Genomic DNA, 22,977 nt, shown 5'->3' on the forward strand with positions numbered 1-22,977 from the left:
ATGGTTTCTCGTGCTGTTTGAGGTCTCGCGTTGTCGTGGAGCAATAATGGTGAAGATCGATTCATGAGTCGGGGCTGTTTTACTGCTAGTTTTGTCAACATGGTTCGGAGTTCGGCACAATAGACATCTGCCGTTATTGCTTGACCAGATCGGAGAAAACTATAGTGAATAACACCATGCTGAGACCACCAAACAGTTACCATTACCTTTTTATTGGTAAGTTTTGCTTTAGGACACTGTTGTGGCATTTGACCTGGGGTCAGCCATTGCATTTTTCTTTTCCGGTTATCATAAAGAATCCACTTTTCATCACATGTTACAATTCGATCCAATATTCCTTCATTTCTGTACCGGTTCAACAAGGCAACACAAGTTTCAACACGCGTTTCTTTCTGCAGATCAGTCAAATCATGAGGCACCCATTTTTCGTATTTTTTTATTTTATTGATTTGACGCAAGTGAGTCAATATTGTGGGTAAGGTAACGTTAAACCATGCCGCTAATTCCTGGGTAGTTTGACTAGGATCGGCTTCCACTATCTCTCTTAATTCATCGTTATTCACCTGTGTGGGCGGTCTTCCTCGTGGCTCGTTCTTTAAGTCGAAATTTCCATCACGAAAGCGTTTAAACCAAAATCGCACGGTGCGTTCATTAGTAGACCCCTCTCCAAACGCAGCATTGATATTGCGGGCTGTTTCTGCCGCGTTAGTTCCGCGTCGGAACTCGTATTCAAAAATCACTCGAATTTTCGCAGTATCCATCTTTCTTGTCTAAATTGAATAACAAAAACAATTGAAAGTCGATATTCAAATGTTTCAAATTAAAAAAAAAAATCACAGAAACCATTTGAAAAAAGTTTCATTCGAAAACCTCAAACCATGAAGATTCTATGAAAATTCAAAGAACCTATTGCAATAAAACGGCAATTTCATACTTTAACCCCTAATACATTGTCTGCTTTTACACATGATTCTCAATAACAAATTGCCATAACCCTACCTCTTGTCAATAGTTGGTCAACGATAGCAGCAATCTGGGTATACTGGTCGTATTTTGTTAAATTAACAAAAAGATAAAAACGTTGGTCCCATTGTAACCGAAAACCTTGCGCGACTGTCTTTTACTAAGACTTTAACATAATATTTATTTCTTTTTTTTATTTATTTAAACTTTACTGCACACAAAGTATTATAAATGGCGGACTTTTCTCTACCAGTCAATCGAAGAGCTGAGTTCAGAATAATAACAGGAGTGCATAACATGACAAATAAAAACAAATAAGTAACGCACAAATAAATCTAAATTTATAAATAACTGTGATACGTTATCTACACACAATATAAAACATGCATACGATATATAACATATAATACATGACTATACCCATACATAAACAACCCATAGTACCTATATATTCTTCTTTTTTTTAAATTTAAGTTGCTGTTTTTAAATTCTATGTAATTTACATTTTACGTTATTTTTGCAAGCTGTGTTCACTCATAAGCAGTTGTGCAATTTGTATAAGAACTTCACCAAATTGTATTTATAGTATGTTACATTGTAATAACTGTAAGTGAACCAATAAACTAAAAAAAACATTTACTGATTGTTTGCAAACATAATACATACAGTACTAAATACAAATTTAATGATAACAGGCGAAATCAGCATGCGAGAAGGTGATTCGTCGGGACATAGCGCGTACCTACCCCGAACACGATTTCTTCAAGGAAAAAGACGGCCTAGGACAAGAGTCATTGTTTAACGTGATGAAAGCATACTCGTTACACGACCGAGAGGTTGGCTATTGCCAGGGCTCGGGATTCATCGTGGGATTGCTCCTTATGCAGGTCAGACTTAGAGCGTAATAAACTTTGTCACTTCACTAGCTCGGAAAGGCTTTCTTTCTCATTAGAAATCTGCACGCAAAAGCTAGCGTGGAAAAGGTTTTTGAAATTCGAATTTGACGATGGACTGTGGTTGTGGTGCACCTAACTTTTTCTTCCGATCAAAAAAAAAACATAATGACACGTTTAACTACGCGATTTTCGTATATTATTTATGTAATATAAATACGTTGGGATATTTTATTCTTATAGTTGTTGACATTAAATTGATAACTAATTTTGTTTATTACATTATTTTGTTATAGTTCAACTATACAGTTGAATCTTTCATCTACCATTTTCCTCGCTATAGTCAGGTGAAGTTGAGTGTTTCGCTAGACAGCAAAGTTGTTTTGCGTCTCGTGGCTTGAAACTCGCGTCAAATAATAACTTTGTAGCCTTAAATAACAAATAACTATTTATTATACAATCTATAATTAAGTCGCTCCTGCGTCTTTGTCCAACTATGAGACAACTTACAAAACGTGGCCCATTTTAAATTTCCCATTAAGATGCCTGAAGAAGAGGCGTTTGCTGTACTGGTGAAGATAATGCAGCAGCATCGTATGCGCGACATGTTCAAGCCTAGCATGGCCGAGCTAGGGCTATGTATGTTCCAGTTAGAAAACCTCGTGCAAGAACTGCTACCCGACTTACACGTCCACTTCCAATCACAGGTTAGTGCAAAATATACACATCAAAACTATCTAGGTATCAAGCACATTTTTGCAAGTTATTAAAAATCTGGTTTTTTTAGGTTGTTGGGACATTGGATTTTTGTGATTAATTTTATTTTCAAATTCAAATTATAAAATTGATCAAAAACAATCCATGAGTGCTAAAAAAATTAAATTAAAAAACCTGATTTTCAGTAATTGACAAAAACGAGCTTGATCTCCTAAATCTTTTGATGTGTTTATAATATTTAGTCGCCTGGAACAATGATGTTCTTTTTTTCAAGTAAGGAAAGGCTTTTGAAATAAGCAGTGATTTTTTTAAATGTCGAATGAATCCCAAGTTTTTGAATTTCCACGTTAAATGTGTGGTCTATCTAAAATATTAAATTGAAATTTTTTTCTCTTGAATGTACAGAACGGAGAAAAACGAAAATGAAAAATATAAGTACAGAGAGATCAATACTTCATTGCATACCATAATGTTGTATACAAGATGGTAGGTAACATTAAGATTAGTATCGGCCCGGTGATGGCACGGCAAAAGACAAAATCTGAATGAACCAATTCTAACCTCATTCTATTTACTTAAGCTTTAAGATGAATACAGATACATATTGCTCATTGTGTATTTGAAAAAGAAATGTAATTGCATGCTGCGAGCTGCGTTTCGGTAGGGAATGCGCATTCCGCCTAGTATATTCCGTTTAGTCTAAAATTCACCACAGATTTTCTCTTTGGGATCACATTGATAACACACATACACTAAGTATAAGAAAATAATACAATACGGTCTGAAAAATGCATAAATAAATGTATTTTTATGGACTGTAATACTCAAAAACTAAATTAATTTTCATATACTTATGGACATAAAATTTAAAATAATGTACATTTGATGATATTATAGTTCTTGTTATTTGGACTTATATAAGAAATATGATAAATAGTGTGCTCTCTCTGACATTGTAGTGTCCCAAAAAAAATTATCTTTACAGATAACCATAGGCAACCAACTAAGATAACCAACTAAGGCAACCATATGGCAATGCAATAAATATAATATATCGCCGGTGATATATGAATATCATTTTCCCTTATATAAGATTCCAAAAAGTTACAGAACTATTTCATTTTATCTCTATTTTATTTTTTTGACAGAGCTTCAGCACTTCAATATACGCTAGCAGCTGGTTTCTGACTCTGTTCACGACGACATTGTCTCTGCCGTTGGCTTGCCGCATTATGGACGTCTTTCTATCGGAAGGAATCGAGATTGTGTTCAAAGTTGCCCTAGCCATGCTTACTTTGGGCAAAAATGATTTATTGTCGCTTGATATGGAAAGTATTCTCAAGGTAAGGCACCTCTAAATCTAACTCTTCTAAACGTAACTTCTCGTTAAGAAATGCAAAAGTTTATATGCATGTGTGGTAGGTACTCAATCTTGGTGGGATTAACCATTCCATTTGGTTATTTATTTCTACGTTTTACTGTATTACATTGTACCACCAAAGTCCGGAAATGTACTTGCAATTTGACACATTTATCATTTACAGTACATACAGAAAGAGCTACCAGCAAAGACTGAAGCCGACCAAGACGCTTTCATGAATCTAGCATACTCGATCAAAGTAAATCCTAAGAAAATGAAGAAACTCGAAAAAGAGTACACGGTCATAAAAACCAAAGAGCAGGGTGACATTGCTGTACTTAGGGTAAGTTGTTTCTCTAACACATCTGACCGCTTTGCGACAATAGATTTGAAAATATAGATAAATATTCAAAAGCATCTTTAGGACTTTATGCTCGTAATTCATATTCCAAAAATACCTTTATTCTTTTATCTATTGATTAGCTCGTAATATGAGCATAAATCTGTTTTGTCTCATAATTACCCAGTCAAAATTAGAATCGCTCGTGTACGTATTCTGCATATCCATGTCTTACTGTCTCAAACTCGTATCTTGTAAAGTGATTATTCAGGAGAAGACAAGGGTATTAATTTCAAATCTAGGGTATTAATTTGGATGCATTATTTTAGGAATAGGGCAAAGCTAGTGTGTAAATATGAAGGAAATACGATGTGAAATCAACGTGCAAAATTCGTATATACAATCCATTTACTTTTGCATATCAGTAACTTAGTGCTATTAAGAGTAAAGATAAAAGTTTGAGAAAGTGAGGCGACGAATTATATTCAGTACACTAAATTAGTAGATTGTAAATATATATAGATATCCAAAAGTATCTTTATGAGTTTATGCTCTGAGTTCATATTCCAAAAGCACCTTCATACTTTTACTTATCGATTAGCTCGTATAGAGCATAAATGTCTTGTCCCCTTAATTACCCATTCAAAATTAAAACGATCGTAACATACGCATTCAGTCATTTTTATAATGAGTATAGTCATAGTACAGTCCACTAAATGTACATGATTAACAATATGTCGTAACACATAATTGGCAGTGTCTTCGCCAAGAGAATCGCCTGTTGAAACAGCGCGTGGAACTATTGGAGAAGGAAAGTTCAGCATTAGCGGAGAGACTGGTGCGGGGGCAGGTGGATCGCGCTGAGGGGGAGGAGGAAACATTTGCGTTAGCGCGGGAGGTGCAGGCCCTGCGGAGGGCCAACGTGGATGCGCAACAGCGCCTCGCCGTCGCGCAGGACGAGATACGATCTCTCGAAATGACTATTGCCGAGGTCCGTGTTTTGAAGAGTACTGATAACCTAGTTGCGATCAAACTTGCCATACAGAACGCTCTGAGTTTAAGTATTTTCCAATCAGACGCAGACTGTCAACTACGTGCTTATGGTAAAGCAAAACATAGTGAGGAAACCCGCAATCCGTCTGTTCAAAGGTGAAACCACATAAGTGACATTATCCACAAAAAGTGTTTATATAGCTATGGTAAGAAAATCGTTATCTTTCTGCAAGTGAAACTCAGTTGAGTTTTAACTGCAGAAAGATAGTGAATTTCTTACAACTGGTTTTCATAATTTGGAGTTTTTTTGCGGAAAATGTCACTTATGTGGTTTTACCTTTAAACAGATGATTTTTTTATGAAGTTTAAAATCTTTGAAAATGAGTGAAGTTCCAAACGTGCCCAAACCAAAACATTACACAAAACGCAATTCAAACGCACATATCTATCTTCAGAGAAGTCAAATTCGAAAGCACAGCGTTCACGTTAACTGTACCTACGGTAAATATTAAAAAGAAAATAGGCTTAATTTGAAAAAGTAATTTTTGTGAAAGCAACAAAATAATGTACGTAGAATCAGCCAAATACATAAGCCCATTATGACAAAAGTCCATTTGATTTAATTTCTATTCAATGAAATGTAATATTATTCTACTTTAATTCATTCCGTCAGTACCAAAACATTTACAATAATAAAGTATGATTTATTGCACAGAATAACTCGCGTCAATCATCGTTGGAGGATCACCATACGGAGAGTGGTAGTGCTAAAGGCGAAGAATTGGCGCGATGTCTGCAACGCGAGCTGGTACGCGCAAGACTCCACGCCGCCGAACGGGAGGCTGCTGAAAGAGAGCTCACGGCCAGGATCACTGAACTTGAGAACGAGAACAAGAGCTTGAGGAGACAACGGGTGGATAACAACGTCGCTCACTTGCAGGTATATTGACATTGGTTCATTGATATCGCGTTTTACCAATAGTTGTACATATACATGCTATTCAATGATCGAACGGCTAGTAAAACCCTCCGTCATACATATTTCACACAGAGGCCCATCAAAAGTTTAATTCCAAGTGCTCTTTGAAATATGTGATTATGGACTTCACTACCTTCACTTCATTGAGATAATGTTCACTGTCAGCAAATATGCAAAATATTTACTGTATGTAATACAATTCATTTTATACATTGATTTACAATTATATGGACGTCGGGTCCGTATTTTTTTCGTGGTTTTTGTATTAGACCCGTCGTCCATTTATGTGTAAGTCAATGATTTTATATAACAAATTCATTCATAATTTCGTTTCAATCAATATTTTCAATTTTCATAATAGCTTCGCACTCTCTTAGCATAGCTCCTTGTTTCGTCGCCATACCTATTTCTGCCGCCAAGCAGTAATGTTAGCATTAATGTGTTCCGGTTTTGAAGGGTCAGGGTGCTGGTGAAATTACAGGCAATTGGGACTTGTCAGCTTATCTCAGGGTGACGGGGACGCAGTGACAGTGCCCCTCAAATCTTTGTGATTTAATTGATTTTAAATCTGAGCGGCACTGGAACTGGACAGGCGTTTAGCTTACCATCAGGCGCACGGCTTGTTTGTCCCATCACTAAATATAAAAAAAAATCTACATCTTGTAATCACTTTTAAGTCGAGCCAATAATTGTCAGTTTAATATTGTTAAAGAACTATTTATGAATATGTTTTAATTTATTTCTAATATTTTTTTGTAATTAATAAATTTAATATAATAAAATTAATATTGTTAGTTATTTTGCAAAACGTATCTTTTGTAAATTAAAAATTAGGTATTTAAAATTAATAACTTTTGCAATTGTAGAGAAACATAGCGTCGCCTTACTTTCTCAAATTTAATATAATAAAATTAATATTGTTAAAATATTTTGCAAAACTTACGTAGCTTAATTGGAATATTCGTTTGTAAATTAAAAATTAGGTATTTAAATTAACAACTTTTGCAATTGTAGTGAAACATGGCGTCGCCTTACTTTCTCAAACTCGTATCTTATATCACATAGTTACGGAAATGCAAAAATTGGATTGTTTATACAAATGTTGCAGACTGATTTCACCTCACATTTCCTTCGTTTTTACATACTAGCTTTTACCTATTCTTACAGTAATTCTTCCAAATACCCTTGCTAAGAAGTTTAAAATAAATAGAAAGTTTTGCCATCTCCTGAGTAATCACTCTTTATAAGATACGAGTTTGAGAAAGTAAGCCGACGATAGGGTGGTTGCGCTGATATTAGACATAATTGGTTGATGACCTCACCATCTCAGTCAGCCCGGTGCTGGTCAGTGACCCTGGGACCTGTAAAGGTTCCGAGACGTTAGTTTATTGAAAAAACAATAATACGTGATTTAGATATGAAAAAAGTTTCATTGCAATGTGTAACAATCGCGAAAACCTAATCGATAAATATTGTTTCTAGGATGAGCTAATCGCAGTGAAACTACGTGAGGCTGAAGCCAATTTATCATTGAAAGATCTTCGTCAACGGGTCTCTGAACTATCCGAATCGTGGCAGAGACACCTCCAGGTAACTTTACTTTCCAAGATCTCAAACGATTCTTACAATAATTAAAAGTGCTTGTTAGCTTGGTCGTTCAAATAAGTTCCTTAACGCCATTCATATCCAAGGCACCAAGTCTATTAAATTTTCTTGACCCCACTGGTCATTGTATTAATTGAGACTCCACTGAAATTATATTGCGATAATGTTTATTATGATAATGTTTGTTATACTGCTAAAACTAGAGATGGGTCATGCATAAATATCATTGGGATAAATACTCAGGATAAATATCCGTTTTTACTCGATATTTATCCCAAAACGTGGATAAATATTTTTCATCGTGGTTAATTTAATATTTTATTATTTTCATTTAGTAAAATAAAGTATATTTTTAAAACACTTTGTGTGATTACACAGATATAAATATTTATTTTTTATATCATGTGTTTTAATTAATAGATTTTGTGTGTGAAATGTGAAAGAGAATCCTTAGGCTATTTCAAATCCGAATATGACTTTATTTAGTACGCAGTAGACCTCAAAACCGTAAAGTTGGAATGCACTTTATTAACGCAGGATTGGTCAGCTCGAGGGTTACAGTTAATTTGATAACTTTCTGTCAATCGATTTTTTTATACCACTTGACTCGAAAAACGTAGGCAGAATAGTATTGTTACATAAAAGAATGGCAAAAACGTAATTATTTAATAAAAAATGAATTCTAATGAATTTTATTATAAAAAACACAAAAATATTTTCCATGTTTTAGGATATTCAGATTATCAGTGCAGATATTCAGTAAAAACGGATATTTGTCGGTTACTTATCCTTACACGGATATTTATCGGGTAAAAACTCATCTCTAGCTAAAATCGTTGCAATGGCAGTTGAGCCGCAATAGAGTCTCAGTGTAATGGCAGTGGTGACATTCATTTAAATCTCTAACGATGGGTTTATTTATTAAACTTTAGTGACCACAACACATAATGGCACAAAAGGCGGCTTAATGCTAAATGCATTCTCGACCAGTCAACCTTTGAGGAAAACGAAATTCACAATTGCGACAAATTATACAAAATATGAAATTAATAATTTAATAATAACACAAATGTAATAAATATATATTATAATGAAATATGTAAGAAACAAACATAACATATACATATTATCTGTATACATAATACATATACTACTTATATTTATATATGATACATACAATTATTTATATAATACTATAGATGCAATGTCCCACAAACAGTTGTCTAAAATGTGGTATATACCACTTTGGAAAATTAAAGACTAGCTTTAAAGCTGATTGAAATTTCAAAGAAAAATATATTTGTCTCGTTTTTTCTACTGTCAAACTTATTATGTCAAAATGAAATAGTCATAGTGCATTAATGGATACGACCAGTGTTACCGGTTTAGAAATAATTTTCCCTAATTTCTTGTAGTCTCACTGGTGGAAAGAGACAGTGGAGATAGCTAGTATTCAGAAATGGAATGAACGACTGAGTGAAATGCACGTGAAAATGTATGAATTATGAATAGGGAATCGGACAATTTTTCAGAAAGTGTCTAGAATTAACTAAAATAGCTATGTACAGCCATGAAAAATAATATTTTACTAAAATAAAGCTTAATAGTCTCTAAAATGTGCTAAAACTACGTTAAAATTTAAATAGAAACAAATTGGCGCGCAAACGTAACAAAATGTCAAATTGAACGCGTGACGTCATTTGTAGGTAAACAAGCTACGAAATCAAGGGCAAGGTGTTATTTTAAAGTTTTTGTGAAGTTTGAAGTCGTTATGGAACGGAAAACATATCGTTGGTGTGTAGTACCTCAATGTAGGAATACTTCTATAACTACCCCAAATAAACTATTTATTGATGTACCTCGAAAATCCGACATACGAAAAAATGGTTGGTCCTAGCACGACGAAATGTCTGTAAATTCAGCGATATACTTTTGTGAGGATCACTTCGACGTAAGTACACTTTATGCAGTGAGTGATACATAGATCGAAGCATGTGTTAATAATTATATAGTAAATGTTGTGTTATATTCACTAGTGCCTTTAATTATGTAATGTAATAATTATGTATTCGGATTTTAGCTGCCGAATGATATGGAAAATTACATGCGATGGAAGGACTGTACATTACCATCACACGATTTGAGACCCAGACCCTCCCCCCTATCTCCATTTCCTGTGTTATATGAGAAACTAAATTTCCCACCCCTCAAATCGTGCGATGGTAATGTACAGTCCTTTTTTCGTTCCTTTTTTCCAACCATTTTTTCGTATGTCGGATTTTCGAGGTACATCAATAAATAGTTTATTTGGGGTAGTTATAGAAGTATTCCTACATTGAGGTACTACACACCAACGATATGTTTTCCGTTCCATAACGACTTCAAACTTCACAAAAACTTTAAAATAACACCTTGCCCTTGATTTCGTAGCTTGTTTACCTACAAATGACGTCACGCGTTCAATTTGACATTTTGTTACGTTTGCGCGCCAATTTGTTTCTATTTAAATTTTAACGTAGTTTTAGCACATTTTAGAGACTATTAAGCTTTATTTTAATAAAATATTATTTTTCATGGCTGTACATATCTATTTTAGTTAATTCTAGACACTTTCTGAAAAATTGTCCGATTCCCTATTGCAAGCATGGACCCTTACATGCTTGCAATTCATAGATCTTTTAAATGAATTGTAAATATGAAGCGATGACAGTCTAATAAAAGGAATTCATTGCTTTTCTAGCATTTTTTATTTATTGGATAAAGGTGATAAAAATACTGTCTTCCGACCAAGTTTCTGTTTCTATTTAACGAAAACAAATTTATAAAAGGGTAGGTATTACAAATTACTTGATATACAAATATTTAACTATAGTTTATTTTTGCATCATTAGCTTGTTGTACAATTGTCTTGTGTTTTGTTACTCAAAGTATCTTTTCGTAAAACTCGTATAACTAAAATTTACATTTCAAGTATTCTGGTTTAGTGAGAATTGAAAAGAATGGAGTGCAACGTGCAGAGTAGTCTCTTCTGCCTGCGTACACGATCGATGTTGCCTTATTAGAACTGTGAACCATGGAAATTACTATGCATACTTAATTTTTATCTCGTTTAATGAGCAATTTAGTCTTCAAATTATAAATATGTAATATTAGTAAACCATAGACGTGCATCGACTAGCCATTGAAGAACAAATTACCAAAAAATTGCAATGGCAGTCGAATAGTAGCTAGAAGATGGCTATAGTACGTTCAAGTTAAGAATGCAGTGAATCATCATCCTAGCCACGCCAAATTTGAAAGTCAAGTTCACAGTGACTTGTTAAAGGACAGACCGTTTGGTCTGTCTGAGGGTTAAAGTAATAAATACGAACGAAGATTCTACTAATACTCATTGAAATTTAATTTTATTAATTTAACGATTTTTTTTAAATTTAAGACCATTAATTTTATTTTTAGGTTAATGGAACCATCATCTTTAAAAATATAATTTGTTTGAATTTTAACTCCACTGTGATACGCCTTGATGACTGATGACTCACTGCATTCTTAACACGAACGTACTATAGTGACTGACAAGCAACTATTAACTTTTAGTAGAATACCAGGCGCACAAAATCCTGCCATCGACGCTGTATCGATAGTATCAATAGGAGGATTTTGTACGTCTGATGTTATGCTATACAACTGGGATGATGATGTAAAATTATCACACTTGGGGCGTTTTGGTCGTGATCAAAAACAAAAGTTAAGGGATTATGAAATTGTTTCCATCGTCTATTTAGAATGGAATATAATCAATAATCATAGAATCGAATCATTTATTTCATTTATCACTGTCACACTATTACAATTAAAAATACAATGTCGAACGGTAATATTAAGTAGCAGTAGAGCCCCTTGTTAAAGAGTTCGGCCAGGGAAGTACTGCCACCTTACCTGTTTCTGCCGCAAGAAGTAATATCATCAAAACTGTGTTCTGGTTTTGAAGAGTAAGGGTGCTGGTGAAATCACAGGCACGTGGGACTTCAAATTATGTCTCAGGGTGACGATGTTCATGTAGGTAATTAAAATGTTATAATTTAAATGAATTTAATTGTAATTTTACTCAGCAAATCATCTAAATTACTTAATTTTTATGAAAAAGCGACATAAAAGCGTCCTGTATCGCGATATTTTTTTCGTAACGGCAGAACTCCTTGTGAAAGAGTTCGTCCAGAGAAGTACTGCCACCTTACCTATTTCTGCCGCCAAGCAGTAACGTTAGCATTACTGTGTTCCGGTTTTCAAGGGTAAGGGTGTTGGTGAAATTACATGGGACTTGTCAACTTATGTCTCAGGGTGACGGGCGCAGTAGCAGTGCCCCTCAGATTTTTGCGATTTATAGCTCTGAGTGGCACTGCAATTGTTATGGATAGGCGTGTAGCTTACTATCAGGCACACGACTTGTTCGTCCTGTCACTTAATACTATACTTATCACCAACGCAAGCAATAATTATTAATATAAAATAAAGTAGTACAACTCGTGCTTGTCTAAATACAACGAAGTCAAGTAAAGCAAAATTACAATAGTTTCAAAAGAAACTCATCGACACTGTAGAATTCATTATCCAATAAAACGAGTTTTAGTCGAGTATTAAACGTTTCGTCGTTTGTAACACTATTCAGGTTTGTGGGTAGATGTTCGTTCAACCGGGAACCTATTACCCGCGGATTTCTCGTTGCGAGTTCGGTACGATGGGCAACAGATTTTAGTTTTCCCGTGTTTCGCAACGCTCGGCCTCCGCCCGTACATCACTCATAAGTGCTCAAGTTTTGAAGCGCGTAAATTATTATATCGCACTGTTAATACTGTAGTGTATTAACTCAAAAAGAGTATTTTTTTCAGAATCGATGTAAAACGAATTAGGTACTCACTTCCCGTGAAAGACTATCAAAATTTATGTAGGTTAAAGTTTATTACAGGCATCTAAACAATTTCCAAACATATTTAAAAATTAAAGGTAAAAACCAATTTTATGTTTCTGAGTAAGGACTGTTTTATTCAGAACTAGCTCACAGAAAGTATGTCTCGGTTTAAATTGATATCTTTTGATTGTTTCTTAAAATATTCTAACGGCTGTTTTATTGACGGGTAGAGAATAATTTTTTGCTTTCGGAAATAATATAATCTTGAATTTAACATAATATTTTGAGTTACAACACTATTGTAATAGCAGTGCGATATCATTATTACTTTGTATAACCATATTACTTTGTATTTTGTTTAATTAGGAGCATAGACAAGAAGCGGCGCCTCCGCCGGTGCAATCCAACGTGGTGTCGGACATAATGGCCACTCCGAAAAAACTGCTCCGAGCATGGGAGGGACGTTCTACTGACGTGCAAAAGCTTGAAGAAGAGCTCATGTCCACTAGGATTCGGGAGGTGGAGACGCTCACAGAGTTAAAAGAACTAAGGCTCAAAGTAAGCATTTAAGTTTTTAAGTAGCAGTAGAGCTCATAACTATTTCTGTCGCCAAGCATTAATATGAGCATTATTGCATTCCGGTTTCAAAGGGTGTTTGTGAAATTACAGGCATGTAGTACTAAGGTTGACGGGCGCAGTGGTAGTGCCCCTAAGATCTTTGCGATCTAAAGCTCTGAGTGGCACTACAACTGCTATGTATGTGTATGTGTGATATATCTGTCCATTATCTCCAGGCACTCGACTCGTTCAACCCAGCACTTGAGATCAACAAAATAAAACAGAAACGAAACCAGCCTTTGTGTAACCGTCCTCAACATCGACTTAATGTGGCCGCACTTTTCCTCGTCAGTACTTAATCGCTTTCTCTGAGCAAGATATGAAGATTTTGTGAGTTAAAACCTCACTCCGTCAATCTGTACTTTCCGTTAACGGGTAACAGTATCCCGTTTGTTCACCTCATCTTTTGTCATATCCGGTTGTTTCTGTTTGTATTCTATCTGCTAACAATCATACAAATTCTTTAGTTTAGTTACAAGAACTGTGCCAGTTTGATGATACGTTTTTCTTATTATAGGTGATGGAGCTGGAGACGCAAGTACAGGTGTCGACGAACCAGCTGCGGCGGCAGGACGAGGAGTCACGCCAGCTAAGAGAGACCCTCGATGCGGCTCTGCAGCGCGAACGCGCCTTGCAAACACGTCAAAGAGAATTACAACATAAGTGCTCCGACCTTGAAAGCAAGGTAAGTACAACGGGCTGTATTAGAACAGTCGAAGTATATACAGGCTCATGTTTTCACGTGAATATTTTAAACAATCATTTTGAGTGCAAAAAATGTCTACATTGTATATGATATAAATTTTATTTGATTAATTTGAAGAGCTTTGCTAATTGGTACGGTGATTGATTCGGCAGCAATGTAGAAATATAATAAAAAAACATGACATTCGGCCATCAGGCATCGTGCAGACTCCTGGGGTACGACTTAAATAAGATTATAGTAAAAGTGCGACATTATCCTATGTCCAACAGAAGTTCCGAATCGGCTACTAAATAATAGATTTAATTAGAACTGTAATGCTGTTGTTAATGCAACTTTAATTATGTACATAAAATCATTACAATAATAACACAAAAAATTAACACTATTTTTGAAAAGCAGTAGTATGTCGATGTTTGTAACACGTATACGATACGTGTTATAGGTACATACCGCCACAGGATTTCTAACCGTCAACAACTAGTTTACAGTAGAGCTTCTCGTGGAAGAGTTCGTCCAGGGTAGTACTGCCACCTTTACTATTTCTGCCTCCAAGCAGTAATGTTAGCATTACAGTGTTCTGGTTTTGAAGGGTAAGGGTGCTGGTGAAATTACAGGCACATGGGACTTGTCAACTTATTTGTCTAGGTGACGGGCGCAGTGGTAGTGCTCCTCAGATCTTTACGATGTAAAGCTCTGAGTGCCCTTACCATCAGGCGCACGACTCTTTCGTCCCATCACTTGATGTTATAAAAAATAAAGGTAATTGTGAAAAAATAGTAAACTTTCAATTTCAGGCTAAGTACGATTCAATGCAAGCCAACATTAAGAATATGGAAGACGCACAAAGAATAGCTGAGCTTGAAAGTGAAGTCTCCGAATATAAACTAAAGGTAACGTTGACCATAACTGCGCATTTAATATACATCCTGATATTACGTCACACCGAAACAGCTCGCATATTCATATTCAAAATTATGCTCCACAGAATGAAGTGAACGCAACGGAAAGCGAGCTTCTTCAGTACCACGTAGAAGAGTCTGAAAGAGTTCAAAAGATGTCCGAGTACATTGCAGAACTACAATCTGAGGTAAAACTGCTTGCTTTGCTAAATAAAAGCTCATTGAGGGCGCCTATTATGTATTGGTTCCTCGAAAAGCTTTTCAGGTACAGTCAGTAGCCCTGAAGTGACACTTGTGTTTTGTCGAAAACGTTTTACTCTGGTTAAACTAAATAATTTCAAGTATTACCTGTAAGTTTAACAAACGACGTTAATCTGTAAAATATTTGGTTAAGTTTTTATATATCTGCTATGAATTTTATATGTTGTCATCAACGAACTCTACATCTTACTTCTGACCACGGAGTCTCCTTTAAGGACAATGATTAAGCCGCTGGCCCAATACAGGTTGTGGATTTTACGTGTTCGAGTTTTGTGAACCGACATGCAGGTCATCAAGATGAACGATGACAGATCGCATTTAGGCAGAGAATATTTACGAAAACATCAAATAATATGCATATAGTGGATAATACCTCCCTCTGAAATGCCGGAATGAATAAAAATAAAACGCGAAAACAAAAAATATGCCATATTTTTACTTACAATGACAAAACTTTACTCCTAAATTTACTACCGTAGTATTTGCTAGTTACCCACCAAAAATATAGAAGTAAAAACAGTAATTCAGCTATTTCAAAGGGAGTTATTATTTACTGTGTGTATTACTTACAAGTTTACGTAAATACACAGCATATCGACTGTAAACTGGCAACCGGTAGTAAATAGTAAAATTGAGGAATTTTGACAACTTTACAGGATGAAGAAAAAACATGTTTGCGTCATTTATATAGCATCTGGTTTATTAAAACAATGTAATTTCTTGCAACGCTACGGAGTATGAGAATAGTATAAAATGGCATTAAAAAGTTAAATCTTTCAAAAATTGAGATAGTACCGGTTGCCAGTTCACAGTCGTTATTCCGAACATTGATTATCAAGTACTGTCACTGCGCTTTCTATGTGAACCAAATTATTGTTAGAAAATTTTAGCACACCGGGTTGTCGCATATGAATGATGTCACTTTCGTGAAGATTGATGATACTTTCAGCTTCAAGTTGTTATTAACAAGCACTAACATGTATCGAAAGTTGTACATAATTGCATTTATTTATATACAATGTCTTGGTTTGCGTTCTCGCCACATTTACAGAGGTCATCCAAATCACTGAAAACTAATCGTAAAAAGACATAAATTCTTATTTTTCATTTAATTGTGGTAAACATGGATTCGCATTCAAATTCAAAAATCAAAGGTGAATGAACTTGCAAGACAGGAGTTACCAAAACTTATAGCGCAGCGGGCCGATAAAGGAACCGCCAAAGTGTTGCTATCTCTTTCTCAAACGCATTAAACGCCCGCGCCTTGCGCTCGCTTTCGCACTGGGATAAATGGGATAGCCGAGCCCGAGCCCGCCGCAATTCTAGTCTCGCGAAATGCCGCGTGGTTTGTAATGTAAACAAGAGTTAGGGTGCAGCAGCAGACTATTACGTTTCATACAATTTTTAGAAGCGCTGCAACCGCGCCACGCGACAGTCGCGCTGCAGTCACGCTTGGTTGCAATCACGGTTAATGAGGTGTACATATTAATTTTTCAAATTAATCACGATGGATGAAAATTGAATTGAAGAATTTATAGAGAATGTAAAACACCCTGCAAAATGGGATAGCAGTTCTTCCAGTTATTCCAATCGACTGAATCGATCGAATAAAAAAAGGGATGTGAAAATTTGGTCGCACTTCAGGCGAACGTCGCGCGGCTGCCGCGCTTCTAACAGCGGCTAATTTGAGCGCGCCCTTAGTGCAAAAAAGAAACGCCACCAGGTTCACCAGTACCTGTCATACCGTCAAATTGTGATCATTATGGACGGCAAATTTTAGTTTACGCGGAAGAGATTACGAGAGTCGAAGAATTGTGCGCAAAAATCGTTACTGCTTTCAATGTGCTAGTGCCCAGAAAGTTGAAACGAAACTCTCGGCAACGTGCGAATCTTTGTATAGCCGGTGGTGGTCGACACTTCCAGCAATACTTTCACGTAACTTAAAGTTGGTAAGTACCAAATCTAAGTTACAAAAGCTTTTTTCAGTCAACTTTTCTAATTATTGTAAATAATTAGTAAATTATAACAATACGAGTAAATAATCATAATAAAAATATAAGGTAAATAGGCGATCGAGAAAGATTACGTATCGCTCGGTGAAGCCGGTGGCGGGGTCACTGCCCGCGCGCGGTTCTTACGATTTACGGTCAATTTTACAAAACTTTACTAGTTACTAGATATAAAGTTGATTTAGCATTATTTCTATTATTAATTTCTTAAACATGGCGAGAACGAAAATCAACCCACGTTATTTTAATATGTTTATATAGTCAGGTTGGGTAGACGGCGCACACTTTATTATAAATGAAATGCTTTAGGAAGAACAGGTGAAGTTTTATAAGAATTTTAAAGTACACTAAACTTGCTTTTGTTTATCAGCTTCACGTGTTATAAACAATCATTGCGCTAAATTCAATACTTACGATGTATTTGCCAAAAACATGTAAATTGTGCGAACGTTTCTCTTCCCCAAAAGATGGGATAAGAGGAACGGTCAACGTATGTCTTATAAGGGTAATGTATTTCACAACTATCAAATTTATTTTTTCCGCCTTTTGGATTTGAAGCATCGCAGCGATATCTCTTTAAAGTCGTTTGAACTATCTAATGAGACTATATGCTAAACTCTTTAGATTAGGCTTCAAGTCTCTATTCCCCCGGTATTCCTCTTACCCCACCTGACCCCAATTACGTTAAAATATATATGATCAGAACTCGCTTATGTCCACACAAGTGACAAGCGTAGTAGTAATTCATGATGATACTTTAAATGCAGTGCGCGCTTCTTTGCCAAATTTAACACTAATTAATACAGAATAAAAGTAACATCTACGCAACGTAACTTGGTTTTGTGTCTTTGCAATAATATTTATTACAGACTTAAATGCAAAACACTTCATGTGTCGACGCTTTGCTTTTCAAAACATGATTATATCAAAATGTAAATAACAAGCACTACACTAATACTAATGCGGTTTCACAGAGTGTCACATCACTAGCGCTGTCAAATACAGGGTCACAGGCTTCCTATAGACAACATCTTTGCTTTATTTGTTTGGAATTTAAACACACAATCACTCAAGTAATTATGGTTTAATATTTAGGAATAAGACTCAACACGTCTGGAGTTTTTCGAAAAGTCTATATAATATCTATATAAACTTCATATTTTCAAACGTTGATTTGGTAAAAGTACGAATTTCTTCTTTATTTCGTTCCTGTGTTAGGGACATTACGATTTTCTTATGTCGACGTTACATCACACAGCACGTTAGATTCGAGATTCGATCGAGGTAAATTTTTGTTCAATTGTAAGCCGAACTATAAAATTGTATGGTAATAAAATATTTGGAAGCAAGGCAAACACGACTTAGATATTTTGGCTGTACCTCATGTAACTTCAATTGAATCTTGAATAAAAATTATATAAATAATAATCCTTTGAATTGCACCTCTGGAACAATGTTATGGATTGAATGCAGCTCCCGACACCGATCACCAGTCCGGACAGTGAGCCCTGGAAATGGCTCGAGTAAGTTTCACAAGTTATCCATTTGTGTGGTCACCCGACAATATTCTTTTACGACCTGTGTTTTGAAAAACTTCCAAGACCCAACCCTTATTCCACATTGTTATTACAAATAAATTAACACGTTTTTATTTTCTTCTTAGCGTTATTAATTTATTCTAAAATTTAATAAGTTATTCACTCAAGCCGTCAATGTATGCATAAGAATGTTATAAGAAGTCTAATGTAGTCGGGTTATCACACAACATTTTTCAGCGATTTATTTATTCACGTGTATGGCGAATAACTTTAAATTGTCGTAATAGTCGTATCATTTTTATGTGTCGGAACTGAAAATTAATTCATTTTGGATATGTAGTTATAGAAGGTGTGATACGTTTATTGATTTGACGTAAAATACGTTAATTTGTCGCTTATTGTTGTATTAGCGAATACACTAAGCGTAAAATGTACATTAATATTTTATACAACTAGCATGAATGATGTACTGTGTTTATGGTTAGAGTCTGGCCAACGAAAGCTGGCACAACGTATTTTTTCAAAATCTTATTACAGCAACTCTATGATCAGCCAAAAGTACTTTGAGAGTTCGTAATTTAAAAATTTCAGTACGCTTAGCACGAAACCGAAAAAATATCTTGAATATGATAGCTGATAAGTTCGATTGTCCTTTGATGTGAAAAAGTACAAAATCACTATTAATTATTATTGTAGCGAACCGCAAAAGTATACAAAGTTTGGCCGTAGTGCTACAGTTACAGAAATTCTCTTCATTTGACATTTGTATGCACTGCAACTTAAAACGTCATTTTCGTGAGAAAATTGGCAGTTCGGAGAAGAGATAACTTTTGTCTTCGGGCTCATGTTAAGCCTGCTGTTTGCCTAACTGCTTAGTGTTGCACGCACAAGATTTAACAAATTTGCCGCTCTTTTTTTGTGCCAGCTTTCGTTTGTAGTTAGTGTTTTTATCACCACACTTTATATGTTACCCATTCCTACCATCACTATAACAACACTAATTTGCACCTCCACTGCATGATCACAGCATGTTTACAACGCTCTATGGCTTATACATTAGCTTTACGCTACCTCGGACGTTTAAATAAACAATGTTAGTACTGTAACTTATCACTTTTATACATTTATGTGTTGGGTAAGTAGGACCTATTTTCGTTCACTAGTTTGCGACTGTTAATTTACTGTCTAATATAATCTTTCGGTGTAGGTCAAAAGGCTAGAATCGTGGAGAGCTCGTGCTCTCGGCCACACCGAGCTGAGTCGCGCCATTTCAGTCGAAGAGGACTTAGAAGAAGACGAGAAACTGAAGTTGATCCTACGCCGTGAGTCTTCTACGTCTCTGGATCTCCCCACGGCACCCCGCAAACCCTCGTAGCGAACACCACCGTTATCACCCATCTGATCAAATTTGACCTCTCTCTCTCGCTAACACTCATGACAAATTCTAACCCTTTTTGTTTCGATTCACAAGTACATAACTTAAATTTTGTTATCGTTGAAACGTTGACCACTTTACAATCGTGATTTGCGTTAGTTGGATTTTGAAGATTTTATAAGAAAGTTTTTATCGATGATGATGACGACGTTGAATGATTTTATTGAAACACTTTTTCGTATTCTGCTCTTGATGCGGGGTTCTGCACTTGTTAAAATTCGCCTCGAGTTCTGACTCAAATTACATAATAAGAATTTCAAATGTGGCAATTTGAATAATCACCACACTCGACGAGTTTCTCGTTGTTTCATAATATTCCCAAGAAAAAATTCGCGGAGTAGCGTTCTCAATAAGCATTTTACTGTAACTAAGCTAGAATACTAAAAAAGCAATAGATTTCAGTAATTCAATTAGTTCACTTTAGTATTACTCCATAGAACTCATGATGCCAACCATACCAACGCATTGTGGTAGTAATCTTTTATAAAATTTTAGTAAAATGACGTAGATATGTGTAGCTTTATTACTTTTTAGATTGTAACAAAAGTCGTATAAGAATTGGTAGCGGTATTACTTAAATATCACAATAAATGGTAATGAACACCTGTGAATAAATAACATTCTACAAAAAAAATTACAACCAATAAGTAAGTACATTTTGTCTGCCATGAACTGAAAAGACAAAGGAAATCTTGGAATATCGTAGCCTTAGCGTAGTATTAAATTTAATCACATCGTAATTTTTTCATATGTAGTCGACATTTAACCAGATTTAATTTTAAAAATTCTTAGCCAACTTCTATATTATATGACGTGACACTTAATATGGTGTCAAATTTTTAGTAGACTGATAACAAGAACCATACGAGTAATAATACGAAATAAAACTCCGTTCTCAACGTGAAGGTTAATCACAAAAACAGGACGTTGCCTACAAGAACTACTCGTACAATTTACATGACATAACAGATAAAGCAAGTAAGTTTGTGAAAAGGGCTTTCCACAGATTATCAACGTATAAAAATTTATGAGTAAATAAATATTCCATTTGTTACTACTTAAAAATATATTTTATTAATTATTTCGCTATGAAAAGTAAAAATCACTTGACCACAACCTCACTTAAGCTGATGTTATCGGAAAACAAATGCCTATAGTGTACCCCCATTTCTTTGTCGTGCGTATAAAGAACCTACCCAAAACAAAGCGCTTAATGCGAGTGGGTTGTAGTACGTCAGTAACATAATGATGAAGTGTTCCGGACTTTCCGATCGACCTGAAGAGGAACGGTGAGCGTGAAAGTAAATAGTCGGCTTATTGCAAGAAGTCATTAATTGGTATATAATTAATTGCCATATCAATTATATAGCAATTAATGACTTCTTGCAATAAGCAGACGAAATTGTAAAATTCCTTCGCACACTCTCCGAAATTTATCCGATAGAAAACAGAAGTGTGCCTCAGAAAGAGGTGGTCGAGATTTTTAAGCTAACACGAGAGAGTCGTTGCTACGGCAGCTAACTAGGAACGTTATATTATATCTTATTTATTATTAGTGGATACGATGTTAAAGGCTTGTAAAATTAACGAAATAATATAATTTTATGGTTAACCTAATCATGGTATTCATCGCAAAGTTTATTTGGTGCATCATGGTAAAATAATTTTATCGATATACAGGGTCATCGATCCGTATCAATTAGCAATATAACGCGTACTTATTATTTTGATTAGTGCTTGTATTTTAGTAAATAAGGATTAAGTATTGTTCCCTATGTATTGAAATGTTTTATTTATATCTAATCGAATCGGCGATCGTGGCGATTCATTTATGATGTTCGAGTAGGTACCTACCTCGCGAAGAATAATTCATACACATTCCATTACAGACGCAAATAAATCATTATGATAAGAAAATGTAAGACCAATAATAATTCTTGCTAGATATGTAAACTATATGTAATACTCATGTTTTATATTAAATAAGCTTTTGCGAAAGTGGCGCGTTAAACTGTAGAATTAATTATGTTTTCGTAGGCCGCTGGTTGTGTTAGGCTTATTTGTTGGCAGCTTATTAGATCAAATTACATGTTTATTAAAAACATGTAACTGCCATCAAACAAAACAATCTACTTTTTAAATATTAACATTGTTGAAATAACGCAGCTTATTTTAAGTATTACGAAATATATAAATACACCTACTTATACTTAATTTAAAAGAACAGGTTCTTTAAAATTCTCCAGCTAAGTAGGAATTTACGAATTTGTTAAAAACTGCAAGTAAAGTGTTTTACATAATTCTTTGAATAACAGGTATAATAATATTTGAATTCAATTTGTAATAATTTCATCGGCGAAATTTGAAAATCTCGTCACTCCGTTTTTGGACGAAATCTCTTTTTTTTTTACTCTATAATCATACATTGTCATATAATTATTTCTAGTAATTTTTTGTGCCAACTAAAAGTTCACATTAATGGAGATTACGAGGTTTACAAATTTAACCGCCGATTTTTTTTTAATTTTATTTTAGAGACATTATATGTGTTAGCCAATTAATATTTTGTACATTTTCTGTAGTTATTATTATGTTACAGAATTCTATATAATATAAAATCGACATATTGCAGGTACCGGAAGATTACATATACAATTATGTGCAATATTATTTCAATATTTCTGTTTATCTCAAATCAGTATTTTAGTTTTGCTTTGTAATTTTGGTTGAAGCTATGTATTTCTGCTCAGCCGCA

General features: G+C 34.9%; 1 protein-coding gene across 6 annotated transcripts in view; it reads left to right on the forward strand.

Annotated features, from left to right (window-relative positions):
* LOC113236860 (ecotropic viral integration site 5 ortholog) overlaps positions 1 to 21,535 on the forward strand; it is a 45,386-nt gene extending 23,851 nt beyond the window's left edge. For 4 of the 6 annotated variants that reach the window (XM_026473305.1, XM_026473105.1, XM_026473254.1 and 1 more), the window contains 12 exons: positions 1,659 to 1,850; positions 2,399 to 2,563; positions 3,722 to 3,916; positions 4,118 to 4,276; positions 5,031 to 5,264; positions 5,982 to 6,206; positions 7,728 to 7,835; positions 13,123 to 13,314; positions 13,892 to 14,059; positions 14,875 to 14,970; positions 15,066 to 15,167; positions 19,995 to 21,535. In XM_026473305.1, coding sequence (XP_026329090.1) covers positions 1,659 to 1,850; positions 2,399 to 2,563; positions 3,722 to 3,916; positions 4,118 to 4,276; positions 5,031 to 5,264; positions 5,982 to 6,206; positions 7,728 to 7,835; positions 13,123 to 13,314; positions 13,892 to 14,059; positions 14,875 to 14,970; positions 15,066 to 15,167; positions 19,995 to 20,162 — 2,004 coding nt within the window. In that variant the 3' untranslated portion in view covers positions 20,163 to 21,535. Of the gene's footprint in view, positions 1 to 1,658; positions 1,851 to 2,398; positions 2,564 to 3,721; positions 3,917 to 4,117; positions 4,277 to 5,030; positions 5,265 to 5,981; positions 6,207 to 7,727; positions 7,836 to 13,122; positions 13,315 to 13,891; positions 14,060 to 14,874; positions 14,971 to 15,065; positions 15,168 to 18,722; positions 18,786 to 19,002; positions 19,143 to 19,994 lie in introns of those variants that run through there. The other 2 variants (XM_026473381.1, XM_026473464.1) reach the window with 2 other exon arrangements.
* The last annotated feature ends 1,442 nt before the right edge of the window (positions 21,536 to 22,977 follow it).

The sequence above is a fragment of the Hyposmocoma kahamanoa genome, unplaced genomic scaffold, assembly GCF_003589595.1.
Source record: "Hyposmocoma kahamanoa isolate Upper Pololo Valley unplaced genomic scaffold, ASM358959v1 100021, whole genome shotgun sequence".
Classification (NCBI taxonomy): Eukaryota; Metazoa; Arthropoda; class Insecta; order Lepidoptera; family Cosmopterigidae; genus Hyposmocoma; species Hyposmocoma kahamanoa.